General features: G+C 59.7%; 1 protein-coding gene across 1 annotated transcript; it reads right to left on the bottom strand.

Moving 5' to 3' along the window:
- Nucleotides 1-4,890: 4,890 nt before the first annotated feature.
- Nucleotides 4,891-7,996, bottom strand: SOCS3 (suppressor of cytokine signaling 3). The gene is made up of 2 exons (XM_044247324.1): nt 7,925-7,996; nt 4,891-7,308 (listed from the first exon to the last, which is right to left on the bottom strand). Exon 2 carries the CDS (start codon nt 7,218-7,220, stop codon nt 6,543-6,545), a length of 678 nt encoding a protein of 225 aa, XP_044103259.1. The 5' UTR covers nt 7,221-7,308; nt 7,925-7,996; the 3' UTR covers nt 4,891-6,542.
- Between the last annotated feature and the right edge of the window lie 6,435 nt (nt 7,997-14,431).

Here is a 14,431-nt window from a genome sequence, read left to right as displayed (position 1 = left end):
TTTCGTGTCTTTAACATGCTGTATGATATAGGTACTACGTAAGGTTTTCTGTTCCAAAGGAAGAGTGGAGATTTGGGGAGCAGGGAGTGAAAGGAAAAACATTTTCTTGGGCGCCTGGGTGGCTCAGTGGGTTAAGCATCTGCCTTCGGCACTGGTCCTGATCCTGGGGTCCTGGGATCAAGCCCTGTGTTGGGCTTCCCTTCTCCCTCTCCCTCTGCTCCCCTGCACTAGCTCGTGCTCCCGCTGTCTCAAATGAGTAAATAAAATCATTAAAAAAAAAAAAAAGGAAATACATTTTCTTGTATAATGTACATAACAAACTAGCATTCTGGTTATCTTCTTCCCCTTCTTCTTCTTTTTGTAAGTCTAGCCTTGAGTCAGCCTTTCTCTAAGGCTGGGCCGGGTCTTCACTGTGAATGGCAGCAGCGATGGGTAAGGAGGAGTGCGTGGAAGTTTTAGCATTCAGAGCCCTAGTTTCTTTTCAGAAGACAGCCTGGGGCCTCTGGTTCTCTGCAGTGCAGCCTTCCAGACCACTGCTGTTGCTTAAGGCCGTGCTGCAATGCAGAGCACTCAGGAGTGGGAAGTCCAGAGTTCTCCCCGCTTCTGGGAACAGCCCCCCATCCCCCTCCCTGCACCAGCTTCCACAGGCAGTCCTCATGATAGTGGGTCAGGCTCACCCGAGGATTTCACAAATGCCTGGCCTGTTCCCAGCACAGCGCAGCTGTGAGGGCTCAACACCAGGGGCTGGGGGGAGAAGGAGTACGGTACTCCTCCCGCATGGGGCCCCCTGGTCTCAGGCCCAGGGCCCAGGGGCTGGAGCCCAGGAGGAGAGGGAAGGGCTTCACTTGCCTGCGCTTGCCGCTTGCCTGGCGGGGTGCGGGCAGTGAACCCAGGCTTTCCCTCCCTGCTGACTTCCCAGATGGGCTTAGTCAAGGTTCAAGAAGGAAATTCCCCATCCCAGGAAGAGGGGAGGATCCAGGCTTGTCTTCCCCGAAGGCAGCACGGCAGTGGTCTGAGAGTCACCTGGAGTGACGTTGAGTATGCAGATTCCCGGACGATCCCCAGGGCTTCTGATTCAGAAGGAGCCCAGCTTGCAGTCTGAAAGTCAGCATTTCATCCTGTCCCTGGGGGCTGGCTGTAGGTGTTTCGTGCTTCATGGGGCCTGAGGAGGGTGTGTGTGAAGGGTATTTGGCTGAAGGAGCCCTGGTTTCTCAGCCGGAGGGCGTCCAGCTCCCGTTCTCTTTCTAACGGGCCCCATGACCTTGGAAGAACTGCCCTGGTATTCTGGGCCTCAGTTTCCCCATCTCTGAAATAAGTGCATTCTGTCCTGAGGGTGGGGTGATCAACTAGCCTGGTTTGCTGGACTTTCAGGGTGAACTGGGACAGGGCGGGGCAAACCAGGACAAGCTGGTCAGCCTACCCGAGGGTGGGGCAGGATCGTGGATGTGGGGCATACTGGAAATGTAACTTGAAGATGCATCTTTGGGGTCCTGATAGCAATCTGTAATTATTGTATTTATGGATTTACTAGTTCATTGTCACTCCCGGTCAACCTCAGGAGAGCAGGGCAGCCAGGGCCTTGTCTTGTCCCACATTCAATCCCCTGACACACTGGACGTGTTCAATAGCTGTTGAATGAGCGAATGAGGGACTGAGGGGCTGGGGGCTGGGGGGCTCCCAGGACGAGATCCCCGAACAGAGAAGGGTGTGCACTGGGGGACGGGGGGCGGGTGGGCCACCGGAGCCAGCCTGGAGGGAGATTTGGCTCCCCTGGGGGGAGAAAACTTGATTCACTTCTGGCCGGCAAAGAGTCGGTGCTCTCTGAGCAGCTCCCCTCGGAGGGGTCAGGGACCCCGGGTGACGGAGGGCCGCCTCCCTCCCCCAGGAGCCCCGGGCGCGCTGGTCCACCCTCTCTCCTCCCTCTCCCGCCCCCCCCCCACCCCAGGGAGGCGCGCCTGGCAGCCACCCCGTCGAATTTCCTGGCACTCGGCTGAGAATAAACAGCGCTCCGCGCCTGTAATCCCGTTGTCACGGCGACCGCGCTCCGCGGGGCGGGGGCGTGGCGGGGGCGTGGCGGGGGTGTGGCCTGCCCTGGGCACTCACGCTCCGCTGGGCGGCGGCGGCGGCGGCCGCGGCGGCGGCGGCGCGGGCCCGGGAGGTGCCGCCCGCCGGGCTCAGCGCGGACATTCTTCGCATAGCTCCGCCAGGGCTCCCGCGGCGTCCGGGAAGTGGCTCTTCCTGGCAGAGGCCGGCTTGGGAGCGACGCGCCCGCCCGCTCGGCGGCAGCCCGCACGGGAGGGGGCGGGACGCGGCGCGGGAAGGTGCGTCCCGGGAGGGCTCTTCCCACCCTCGACTTGGGTCTCCCGGATCCGCCCCCTGCACGTGGTCCCCCACCCCCGCGGACTTCTGTCGGTGCTCGGACTCCCTCTGACTCTCTTCTTCCCGTCTCTGCGCCTGGTACCCTGGCGGTGCCCCCTCCCGAACCTCCTTCCTCGTTCCTTAGACTAGGACCCAACGTGCAGGCTAATTTTCTATCTCCAGCTCCCCTGGCTGTGGCCTCCTTCTCTCCCTCCCCCCGCAGAGCAGGCCTTAGGTTTCCCGTTCCTGGCTCTAGCTCATCCGGAGGCCTGCCCCAAAACAGCACCACCGGAGAAAGGATAGGGCCTCTTGGGGGCGGATTCAGAAGCCAGAAGCAGCATGATAGGGTTGGGTTGCAGGGCCTGGAAGCAGCAAACCCCCCTTTCTGGGGGTCGGCCAGGGACCCCCAGCTATGCTCTTCTTAACCCCACTGAGGCATGGGTGCCTGCTCAGACTTCTTAGCAAATCTGGAAACCAGGCACACTCCTCTGGCAGCCAGGTGAGAGCCCCCTGCTCTTAGGTCCCTCGGAGAGGGTGGGCTCTGTTCCCAAGAGGACTGAGAAGTACAGAAAGATTTTTGCAACAGGAGGGCAGGATGAGGAGGAAACACGGGAAGGAACACTGGGGGGCAGAGGGATGTAAGGGAGAGATTCTTGCCTTGGTGTTGCCACTATCTTGCTGTGTGAATGTAAGCAAATTGCTTTCCTTCTCTGGGACTCTGCTTCTTTGTCTGCAGAAGTAGAAGGCTGGTCTAGTTTGTGGTCTGAAAACGGAGAGACGAATAAAAGTGTGGGAAGAAGGATGGGAGGCAGGCATCAAGGGAAAGGAATCTGGGGTCTTCCTGCCTCTGAGTTTAACCTCGGGGGTGGCCAGGACAAGGGCTCTCTCCTGTGGCAGAGAAGATCAAGCCCTTTCCATCAGTGCCCTGTGAATGCTGGGCATCCTTACTCAACAGCCTTCTGGGCCAAGGACTGGGACTTAGTGTGCTCTAGGTTCCAAGGTTCCAGGGAGTCTGTCCTTCCAGCAGCTGTGCAGCTCTCTGCTGAAGGCCGATGGTGGCTGGCTGGCTGGCAGACCCCTGCTCAGGGAAGAGGCTGCCTGGAGCTTCCCAGGCCCCACTGGGTCCTCTCATCTGACTTTGTGCTCTGGGAAGGTGAGCTTACCTGGGTCTGCATTCCCATTTCCAGAAGCAGTGGTCTCTCTGAAGTGGTTCCTACGTGCTCTGTCTACTCAGTAGTCTCATGCCTAGCCTGGCCCTTGTCACTTTCCATTATCTCCCCGCAAAGTCTAGGAAATGGGAAAGAAACATGACTTTATTTGCTCTTGGTTGCCTTTTGGACACAGATTCCTGGAGCAGCTTATGGGAGAGGGGTGGCGGTGGGGAAGTGGGGGGTGGGGGGTGAGGCCTCCTGTGTTTGTTTCAGGCATCTGAGGTTTGGGGGAAGTCCTGGGGGCCCCTGACTTGGGGATAAGACTCATCTCTTCAGCTTTCAGGTTTGGGGTTTGGGGGGTAGGAAGCAGGGAAGAAAAATGTCACAGAAAAAGTATTTTTTTTTTATTTTTGAGCACAACTGTAATGCTGGAACCCCAGAGTGGGGGTCCTCACCCATTGACTTTGTGGGGAGATGTGGAGAGGGGCAGCCCTGGGCACATACTTAGTGCTTAGGGAGGTAGAGAGAGTTCATGGGCTTTGGAAACCAGATGCTCCCAGGTTCTAGTTCTGTGTCTTTTCCCACATTCCCAAGTGGTGTGTCTGTGGGCAGGTTGCTTAACCTCCCTGAACCTAAGTGGCTGCCTCCCTCCCCGGGGGACAAATATTTACTGAGCACTGTTCTAAGGCATCAGAATTGACCAGCGTAAGCCCCCAGCTCCCATGCTCCGTCGTGTCTAAGAATACGGTGGTGCTCACACCTGCCTTGTGGGGCTGGGAAGGTTAGCGGGATAGCTTCTAAGCGCCCAGAGGGTAGGAGCGACTAAAAGTAGGCAAATAGATAGGTGCTGTCAACAGGAGGCCTGTGACTGGCCACCGCTCAGGAGGGTGTCCCAGGAATGGAGGGAAGCTGGAGGCGCTGGGAGGCAGTGCCCCTGGGGATCACCCTTCCCCCCACCTCCCATGAACCCGGCTGTGCTGAGGTCACGGGTCACCGCCAGGACCCTGGGAGTCTGGGCTTTCTCGGAACACCTCCTTGCCAAGCAGCAGAGCGCCTCTAATAGCCTGGAATCTCTAAAAGCTTTGACCACAGCTCAGCTTACTCCCTGCAAACCCTTTGAAGGGCTTCCTTCGAACTTGCTTTGCATATTCTGGTCAGATCTGAATCAGACTGGCAGGAATTACCCCTCTCGGTAAAGCCGGGGTGGCTGCTTCGGCTTGTCAGTGACGTGGTGAAGCCAAGCCTGTCTCCACGGCAAGGGGCGCCCCGGACAGCCAGGGGGCAGAGCCTGCACCTCTGCGGCTCCCCCCCGCCCCACCCCTGGGAGGCGGGGAGAGAAAGCAAGGCAGGAAAGGGGCCTGGAGGAAAAGGCTTCAGTCGGTTTTCATTAAAAAATAGTGCTCTTTATTATAAATTACTGAAATGTTTCTTTTTTGAGTATAAATATAAATATGTGCAAAGTTTGACTTCCACTGGTATCTTGTTGGGTTCTTCAAGCATCTCCTAACAGCCTCGAAGGCCTGGGTGGGGGAGGGGAGAGGGCTGGAGGTGGGATCTTTATAAAAGACAGAGTGATTGAGGCAGATTGTAAACATTATTAAAACAAACAAACAAAAAGACCAGGAAAAAGAAAAAAAAAAAAAAGCCTAAACCAAACACCCCAACACACAGCTGCCCCAGCCAGCCCAACACCTGACACAGAAAACTTTGTGTTTGTTTCATTTTTCTCCAAAAAGAACAGTTCCAGGTTAATTCCATCGCTGCTACATTCCTGTTAAAATTTTCACTGATCAGTGCTATTACAGAGCTGGAGTGGTGGGGGTGTCGGGGCCCCAGTCTCTCCGTGACTTCCTGCCTGTGCCCTTCCCCCAGGGGAGGAGGGCCGTGGGACCTGGTGGCTCTGCCCTGCTAGAGCCTGGGCACCGGGAGGCACCTGTGACTGGCCACTACCGAATGGGCTCGCATTCTTCCAGTGCGGGGCTGGAAGGCGTGGATTCCTCACCCCCCCCTTTCCACCTCCCCACCACTCCCCCCACGCCCAGCAGCCGGCCCTCCTAGGATCCCTTGGCCTCTGTCGGGATTGGCTGAGTGTGTGGCTTCTTGTGTGCCAGTCCCTATCCATGGGACAGGGAGCATTTAAGGCAAATCTCCTAGCCAGACAGTCAGGAGGCACAAACTAGAATCCCTCATCTTCTCTGTCCGGAATCTGGGGTCAAAGATGGCTCATCTCCTCCATCTCCCACCCGCCCCAGGTGCCAGAAGATAGAGCAGGGGTGGGGAAAAGAGTAATTGACCTGCCCACTCCTTCCCCTCCCAGTGCCACTTCCCCCTTAAAACGGGGGAAGGGCCCTGGGGTCCCGGGCACTAACTAGATGGACTCTGCGACCTGTTTCTGGTGGCTGTCCCAGAGACGGAGACAGAACGGACCCCTTCAGGTCACCGCTTGCCCTTATCCCCCAGAGCCATGGGAGGGGCACGCAGTCGCCCTCCTCACCTGGGGATGGGCAGTGGGAGCGGCCAACGCCATGGCCAGCCTGCAGCCCTGGGGCCCTGGGCGCCCTCTCCCGCACCCTTTGCCAGGCCAGACACCTGCTCGGGTTTAAAGCTACCTTTTAAACCAAATCAAAGAGCAAACAAGTTCCGTTGGAAAGTTTGAAGACTCCCCGGCAGTTCTCACTAGTTCAACACTCCCGCAGTGTCCCCTGTTTGGAAATGCAGGGGGAGTCGAGGAAGCGAAGAGCTGAGAAGAGAATCCACGGCTGTCGTCGCTGTCCCCATCGGGCCTGCGGGCTCCTCCGGAGTAGCTGGAGTGGGGGCGGGGCGCTCAGGTGGCACTCCCCCTTCCCTCAAACACATTCCAGGTCCCGCCTGCCCCATTCTGCAGGGGGGAGGGCCGAAGGGAGGGGCCAGTCCGCCCCTCCGCTGGCTCGCCCAGAGCTGCGGGGCTCTCCTGGCCGGATTCTTGTGCTTGTGCCATGTGCCACGGAGGAGAAGGGACCCAGGCTCCTCGCCCCGACCCCTGTCCTTTGCTCTTTAAAGCGGGGCATCGTACTGGTCTAGGAATTCCCGAATGGGCCCAGGCAGCTGGGTGACTTTCTCATAGGAGTCCAGGTGGCCATTGACGGTCTTCCGACAGAGATGCTGGAGAGTGGCCACGTTGGAGGAGAGGGGCCGGCTCAACACCAGGGGGATCTTCTCGCCCCCCGAGTAGATGTAATAGGCTCTCCTGGGGGGATTCCCAGGGAGCGGCTGCGATGGCGGCTGCTCTGGCACCTCGGAGGAGGGCTCGGTCGGTGGCGAGGGGAAGGAGGGGGCGCCGGGGGGCGGCATGTAGTGATGCACCAGCTTGAGCACGCAGTCGAAGCGGGGCACTGGCTGCGTGCTCCGGGGGTCGCTCTGCAGCGAGAAGCTGCCCCCCTCGCACTGGATGCGCAGGTTCTTGGTCCCCGACTGGGTCTTGACGCTGAGCGTGAAGAAGTGGCGCTGGTCCGAGCTGTCGCGGATGAGGAAGGTGCCGGCGGGCTCGGCGCTGAGCAGCAGGTTCGCCTCGCCGCCCGTCACGGCGCTCCAGTAGAAGCCGCTCTCCTGCAGCTTGCGGACTGCGTTCACCACCAGCTGGTACTCGCTCTTGGAGCTGAAGGTCTTGAGGCGCAGGCTGGTGTCCAGCGGGCGGCTCATCCCGGCGGCGGGAAACTTGCTGTGGGTGACCATGGCGCACGGAGCCAGCGTGGATCTGCGCGGCGGCGGCTGCAGCTGCTCGGCGGCCTCCGCACAGCGGCCGCTACCGCATCCCCGGGGGCTGTGGGGAGGAAGGGGCGCGCCGCGTGAGTGCCCGGAACCCTCCAGCGCGCCCTGTGTCCCCCGGCTCCCCAGCCTTCGCCGAGCGGCCGGGGCACCCCCGGCCCGGAGGGCCTCCCTCCTGAGCCCTTCCTCCCACCCGGGCACCCCGCGGAACCCGCCCAGCCCCAGCCCCCCGCCCCCGCCCCCGCCGGCGGGGTGGCCCCACGCAGCCCCCTCCCCGGCGCGCACTGGGAGAACGCCGAGTGGGAAACTCGGGCGCGGAAGTTGGGTCTCCGGGAGCATGGCCGTGGAGGGGAGCGGGAGAAGGGCCCCCGGGACGCTCTGGGCGCCGCTCAGTCCGGTGGCCCCGGGCGGCGGGGACGGAGAGAGAAATCTGAGGCATTGGGGGGGTAGGGTGGGGAGGGGACAGGAGAAGCCCGAGGGCCCAGCCTGGGTCTTCCGGGAACCTGGGATCTCCGGCTTCCATCCGCTCTGGCCCCTACCTCGTCCCCTCCCTGCCGGGAATGACCAGGGAAGGGGAGGGGAAACCGGGAAAAGCTCCCGAGACTAGCTGGTCCCCCCCCACCCCGAACCCCCGCTCCCGCCCCGCTCCACGCCGCGCCCCTCCTTCCTACCTCGTCCCAAAACGAAGTCTCCGGCCTCGGGGCTGCGCCTCCTACGGTCCCCAAGGCGAGGCGGCGGCGGCGGCGGCGCGGCGGCCAGCGGTGGCCCGCGCTGCGCCCAGATGTTGGCGGCCGTGAAGTCCACAAAGGGCCTAGCGCGCGCGTCCTTCGGGCTTCGCTGGGGCGCCCGCCCTGCCCCCTGCGCGTCCCCGGGCCGGCCGGCGGGGACGAGGCGAGGGGCCGCGGCGGGAGCTGGGCCGGAGCGGCGGCGCTGGCGGCGGCGGCGGCGGCGCGGGAGTGCGAGTCGGAGCCGCCGCCGAGGCCGCGCTCGCGGGTATATACGCGGCCGCCGCGCCCCGCCCCCCCGATTCCTGGAACTGCGCGGCCGGCCTTCTTGTAATGTTTAGTCACTACTCGCAGCAATGAAAGGCTGCGCGGAGGGCGAAGGAGGGGCCGCGGGCGGCCGAGGGCGGGCCGCGAGCGGGACCAGGACCGGCCGAGACGCGCGCACAGACAAAGCGCGGCGCGAGGCGGCCCCGGCGGCCGGCGGGCGCGGCGCCAGCCCCGGCGGCGCGTTCCTGGCAGCGGCCCCTCCCCCCCGCGCGCTCCGCCCCCAACTTCTCATTCACACTTTCCCCCTCCCTTCTAAGAAGGCCGGTTTCTGGCAGAGGCGGGGGCCCCCGCTCCGGGAGCGCGCGGGCAGTTCCAGGAGGCCGAGCGGGAGAGGCTCCCGGCTCCCCTTCCCTTTTTCTCAGACCTCGCGGGGACACCCCCTCGCCCCCACCCGAGCCCGCGCGAGGTCCCGATCGCGGCCCCAGGAGGCCCGGGCCTGCCGCGAGGGAAGTGGGGACACTCCGAAGCCGGTCGGCGACACTGGGGCCGGACCCGGGAGCTGGAGCGGGGCTGGGGGTGGGGACCCGGGGTCATGTCCCCGAAACGCAGCCGGGAGTCCCGGGGATGGAGGGGACGCAGCCTGCGTGGCGGCTGTCCGGCCTCAGCCCCTCGGCCCGCTGCCAGGTTCTTTGGCGACGCGGACAGGAGTGCCGCCTCCCGCCGCCGGAAAACCAGAGACCCGCAGGCAAGAACCGCTATCACACGTCTGGGTCTCCAAACTTTCGGGGCTCGGGTGTGGGTCCGGCCAGGTGCTCCCTCCGGGCGGGACTGGCCCCACCCCGCGCCCCGCGTCCGCTAGAGGGCGCCCCGGGGTCTCCTGGGGAGCGGAGTTCGGAGCTGCTCCTCCCAGGCGGGGGAATGGAAACTGGAGGGGGGCGGTGGGGAGGCTGACTCCCGAGCTTGGGCGCGGGGACCTCCCGGGGGACCCAGGAGAGTTCTCCTCGCAGCTGGAATTAGACCTGGGCTTAAGGGTCCAGCAGCCGAGGATTTCCAGAAAACAGCTTTTCAGTTCAGCCCGCTTCCGGATGGCCCAGAGCCGCCAAGAATGTGTCCCGCCTTCCCTATCTCGAGTGTGGGGGTCTGGGCCGGGGGTTGGGGGGCGGTGAGGAGGTGCGCGGCGTGAATGATGGATTTGCTCTTGGTCCGGCCGGCATGGATGTGGGTGGCTTGGGTTAACCACGGCCAGCCTGATGAAGGCTGGGAAGTTTTGCAATCTGTCCCCAAGCAGGCAGTGGGGACAGACCCCTGAGGACCAGATTAAATTCCACTGAAATCGTCACCTCTCGGTACACAGGATGCCGTAGGCTTTGGGCTGTGCCCTCTTGCCAGATGCCACCCTGATGAAGAAAATGAGATGGAAAGGAAGGGAGAGAGGCTGACAACAGTCATCGTGGGAGTCTAGCCCACGGAGGCCTGGCTCCTTTGGTTCTCTGGGAGGGGGCCTGTCCGGACTCTGTGAGATTTGGGCAGGACACTTAGCTCTCTCTCTGGGACTCGGTTTGCCATGTGTAAAATAATCACTGTAATCTTTTCCCATCGGAGAGCTGAGATCACAGAGCTAGAAGAGATTCTGCAGGCCAAAGTGTGCTAGAAGCGGGAGGGAGGGATAGGGTCTCCTTCTTCCTCAGCTTCTGTTAGGAGAGGGGAGTAAGGAGGAACTCTTCTTGTTATTTTTAGTCACTTCCACAGAGGGGGAAATGGATTTGTTCAAGCATTTCTCAAATACTGGGCTCTGTGTACCAGGCATTATGCTACGTATTGATATATAATGATGAATAAGACCAGGTCTTTGCCCTCAAGATGCTTGTGGGCTAATGAAATGGATCCCCCTCTCCCGAATCAGGAGTCTGTTCTTTCTCTTGTCCAGGAGAAGGACAAGAGGAGGCTGCGCCATGACCATACACTTCTGTCCTGAGCCCGTGGAGGACAAGAAGACTCACAAGAAAGAGCCCTCGAGTTAATGGATGAGAAAGTGCTTTGTAAATTATAATGCTCTGACACAAGTCAGGTTCATTCATCCAGTCCACAAACCTTCATTGAGTGCCTGCTGTTGCCAGGCACGGAGCAAAGTGCTGGGCAGACAGAAGCACTGGGTGAATCCTGCAAGGAGACAGGCGAGGCAAGAGACACTCCCCCCACCCCGGCCCCCGCCCTGCCCCTGCAGTGAGGACACCGGGAAAAAGGGGTGATTGTGACGATGACCCTAGGATACTGTAAGAGTTCATTTGTAGGGAGGGGATGTTGAAGGGGGAAAGATAAGGAGGAGGAAACAGCTCAGGAACTCTGGGAATTCCAGTCTAGTTGGAGGCACTCATGCCTCTGAAGCAAGAACATGATCCCCAAATGAGCCTGTGCTCTGCGTAGGACCCACAGCAAAGGCTGCATGTCTGCCAGAAAGCTGGGAGTGGGGGAAGGGCTGAAAGGGGCTGTGAGGGCGACTTGCGGTGGGGAGGGCAAGCCGCGGTTGTGGGGGCTATGCCCTCCTTACATAGTGATTCTGGAGACTGAACTCCTGTCTAGACTCCACTAGCCAGTAGCTGTATGACATCTGGTAATTTACTTCCCCAGGCATGCCTCAGTTTCCTGATTTGTAAAATGGGCTGATAATAGTAGCTACCTCACCTGGTTGTTGTAAGGATTAAATGAGCTAATGTGTGCAAATGCTTAGAATGGTACCTTGAACATATTAAATGCTCAGTGCACGTTGGCTACTTTTTTTTAAAGCACTGGGGTGTCTGGACAGAGGAGGCATGGCGGCAGCCCGGGCTGCTGGGGGATGGGTGTGGCCAGGAATGTCTTTCTGTTTTGGAGAGCTGTGTTATCTCCTGTGTAAGACACATTCCATGAAGCCACTTGTCTTCAAACGGATTAGCCAACTACCAAGTTTCCCTTCAGCTTTCTAATATCTCCAGGTTTCCAATGCCTTGGGATGATCCAGACTCAGCCAGTGTGTGTCTAAGGCCACCATCAGTGGCCACCACCCCACTGACCTCTCATGGATCCCTAGGCTGCCTCCAGAATGTTCCCCAGGCCTGGATCTTTGCATGTTCATTTCCTTCCGGGTGGAACTGCCTTCTACACTTTGGCTGGTTTCTACTTTTCCTTTAAGACTTGGCAGAGACTCACTCCAAACTTCCAGGGGAGTCCTTTTCACATTGACCAACATGCCCTGTGAGTGAGAACCCTGAAGAACCAGACTGTGGTCGGTTTTCTCAAACTTGGTACATTGAAAGTGCTCGATGAATCTTTTTTTTTTTTTTTTTAAAGATTTATTTATTTATTATTTTAGAGGACGGAAGAGCAGAGGGAGAGAGAATCTCAATCAGACTCCCCACTGAGCACAGGGCCCTATGCAGGGCTCTCTAATATGACCTGAGCCAAAACCAAGAGTTGGATGCTTAACCAACCAGGCAACCCAGGCACCCCTCCATGAATTTTTTTTTTTTTTAAGATTTTATTTATTTATTTGACACAGAGAGAGAGAGAGAGATCACAATTAGGCAGAGAGGCAGGCAGAGAGAGAGGAGGAAGCAGGTTCACTGCCGAGCAGAGAGCCCAATGGGGGGCTCCATCCCAGGACCCTGAGACCATGACCCAAGCCGAAGGCAGAGACTTAACCCACTGAGCCACCCAGGTGCTCCACCCCCTCCATGAATCTTTAAGAGATTGTTTTGATTCCTGTTTTCCATCATTTTCAGTTGCCACTGACTGCTTATTTCTAGAGTCGCTTTTGGTTTCTTCCTGCAGGACTTGGGAGCATCTGGAAGCTTCTGGAAGCATCTGGAAGTCTCACGTGCCTTCGGTGAGGACTAAGAAACCCATTAATTTAAAGATAGAGTGAGGACTCCAACTTTGCTGGAAAAGTGGGAAAGGAGGCACTGGGTCAGTACAAGGGCACACCCCAGGAGACCCTCTTCCAGGCAAGAGAGATACCCGAAGCAGAGCCATCCCAGGGCCTTGTTGTCCCCCTTCCCCCTGCCCCCAGCCTGCTGGGGGCTCCCTGGAGAAGAGCTCATCCACAGTCTGGCCCCTCTGCCCCACCCGCTGTCTTCCTGGCTTTGGGATTTAGGAGACTCCTGCCTTCTAATCTCTTCCTTTGCAGAATTTCTATGAAGTCAGGATCCCATTTCCAGGCAAAGGTGCTTGGTCATAAAGATAATACAGATTCACTCAAGAGGGAGGGGAAGTACACAGTGGTTTCAGCTGCCTGTAGGGCCCCACTTACTCATGGTGAGTGACAGATGATGAGCTCTTCCCCAAACCTCGTAAATGGGAACTCTGGCGCCTGTGGGGTGGTCGTGGGAAGCGATGGCCGGGCCTGGTGAACACGAGGTCCCATACTGGCCTAGACGCTCTTCTTGTCTTCTGGCCAGCCTGGGGGCGGGCTGTAAGGGTTGCCATTGTTCAGAGGCATGGGTTAGGAGACTGGCCTCAGACCACAGGCTTGCTCAACACCAGGCCCTCGGCCTCTCTCTGTCTTTGACTGGTGGGTTTCCTATGGCACAAGAGGGCAGCCTGGGTTGGCCTACCCCGTGGCTTTGTCTTGCTTATTCCGCATTGACGGTGCACAGGTTAGTTGACTAGGCCTGGGGATGGGAAAGAATCTGGTTCCTTCCCTCTGCAGCTTCTAGTCTAGTGCTGGTACTTAAGAGGGGCACAAGGCAGTAAGGCTTCTCCTCTTCTTGCCCCCCGCCCCCGCACCGCCACTTTTTCACCTAATTTGAAGAGGATGTGGGGGGCCTGTCTCATCAGACCTCTTGGAAGCCATGTCCCCTGCTGTGGCCTGATGCATCTTGTTCCCTCCCCAGCGCAGCCCCTGTGGTCCTTGCTGGAGGAGGGTTAGGGCAGACGTGGCCTTCTGGTGTAAGGGGGAAAGGTCGAGGGAATCTCACCACAGGTGGACGCTGCTCTCTCTCTCCGCAGCTTGTGACAATCCCCAGAGGCAGGCCAGGGAACCCAAGACAATGGCCTGTGGCATTTGTTCCTGCTGGGAGGGGCAACAGCGCTAATGAAAAGGTTTGCGGCTCTCAGGGCTGGAGGAGTTCTTTCAAGCCTGACATTCCAGGCCCAGCTGGCCTCTGGCATTTCCCAGAAAAAGTGCCGAGGGAGGGGAAAGAAAACACTTCGCAAACCCACCCGCCCACTCACCCACCCTGCCTTTTCAGATTCCTTATTCCCTCCGGGGCTTGGGCTGGGCCAGAGCTCCAACCCCTGCCCCGGGGGGGGGGGGGCGGGGCATTCTTGCCCCCCTACAGAGGGTCCGTGGGAGGGTGGTGGGTCAGTGGGGGAGACTTTAGGAGGGCGCTGAGGGTCTGAAGGGTGTGGGGTGCCTCTTGCGGGGAGGGAAGTTTCTTCCCACAGCTCTGCGAGGAATCCACAGCTGTTCCAAGTTCTGAGTTGGGGGCAGAGAGCGGGGCAGTTAGCTTCCAGCCGACCATCTCTCTTGACCCCAAACCAACAAACCCTGCTCCGTCTGGGGCTGGGATGGGACTCGCCTCCATTGGCCCTGCAGCAGCCGCTGTGCCCGCGCCCGCACTCAGGAACAGACACCCAGGCAGCGGGCAGTTCTGGGAAGAGGCCGTGGCGAACCATCTGGGCTGCGATGCAAGTGAGGCCTGGCCCAGCGCCCAGAGCTAAAGTGGCAGTGCCCAGGAGAAGGAGAGCCTGGCGAGGGGGGTGAGGAGTGAGGCTGGCTCCGGGGAGCTGTCCCTGGGCCCCAGATGCCCAAGGGCTGGTGGAGGACCCCTGGGTGCAAGGCCTACAGTAAACCAGGTGCCTGCCCCCCCCTCCCCGCCCCCACTCCCCCTACCTGGAGCAAGGCAGTTGGGAGCCCCTGACCCATGGGGTTCTGGGGTCAAGCGTTGCTCACCAACTCACTTGCATATGTGTGGAGCATCTGAATTGAGAGCCCACGGGCTGTCCTAGGCTCCCTGCAGTAGCCAGATCTCTACGGGGACCTCCAGAATGCCCCATCCAGGGGTGGGACAGCATTAGAAAGGTCCTTGGCTCCCCCACATTGTGAAGCATGCACTGGAAGGCACTTTGTCAGGCACGGAGTCTTGGACCAGTTCAAAGGGGAAATGATACACCCTCCCTCTGGCTCCCAAGGTCTGGAACCAGCCACAG

This window comes from Neovison vison, chromosome 5, assembly GCF_020171115.1.
Source record: "Neovison vison isolate M4711 chromosome 5, ASM_NN_V1, whole genome shotgun sequence".
Classification (NCBI taxonomy): Eukaryota; Metazoa; Chordata; class Mammalia; order Carnivora; family Mustelidae; genus Neogale; species Neogale vison.
This window is presented reverse-complemented; position numbering and strand designations above follow the sequence as displayed.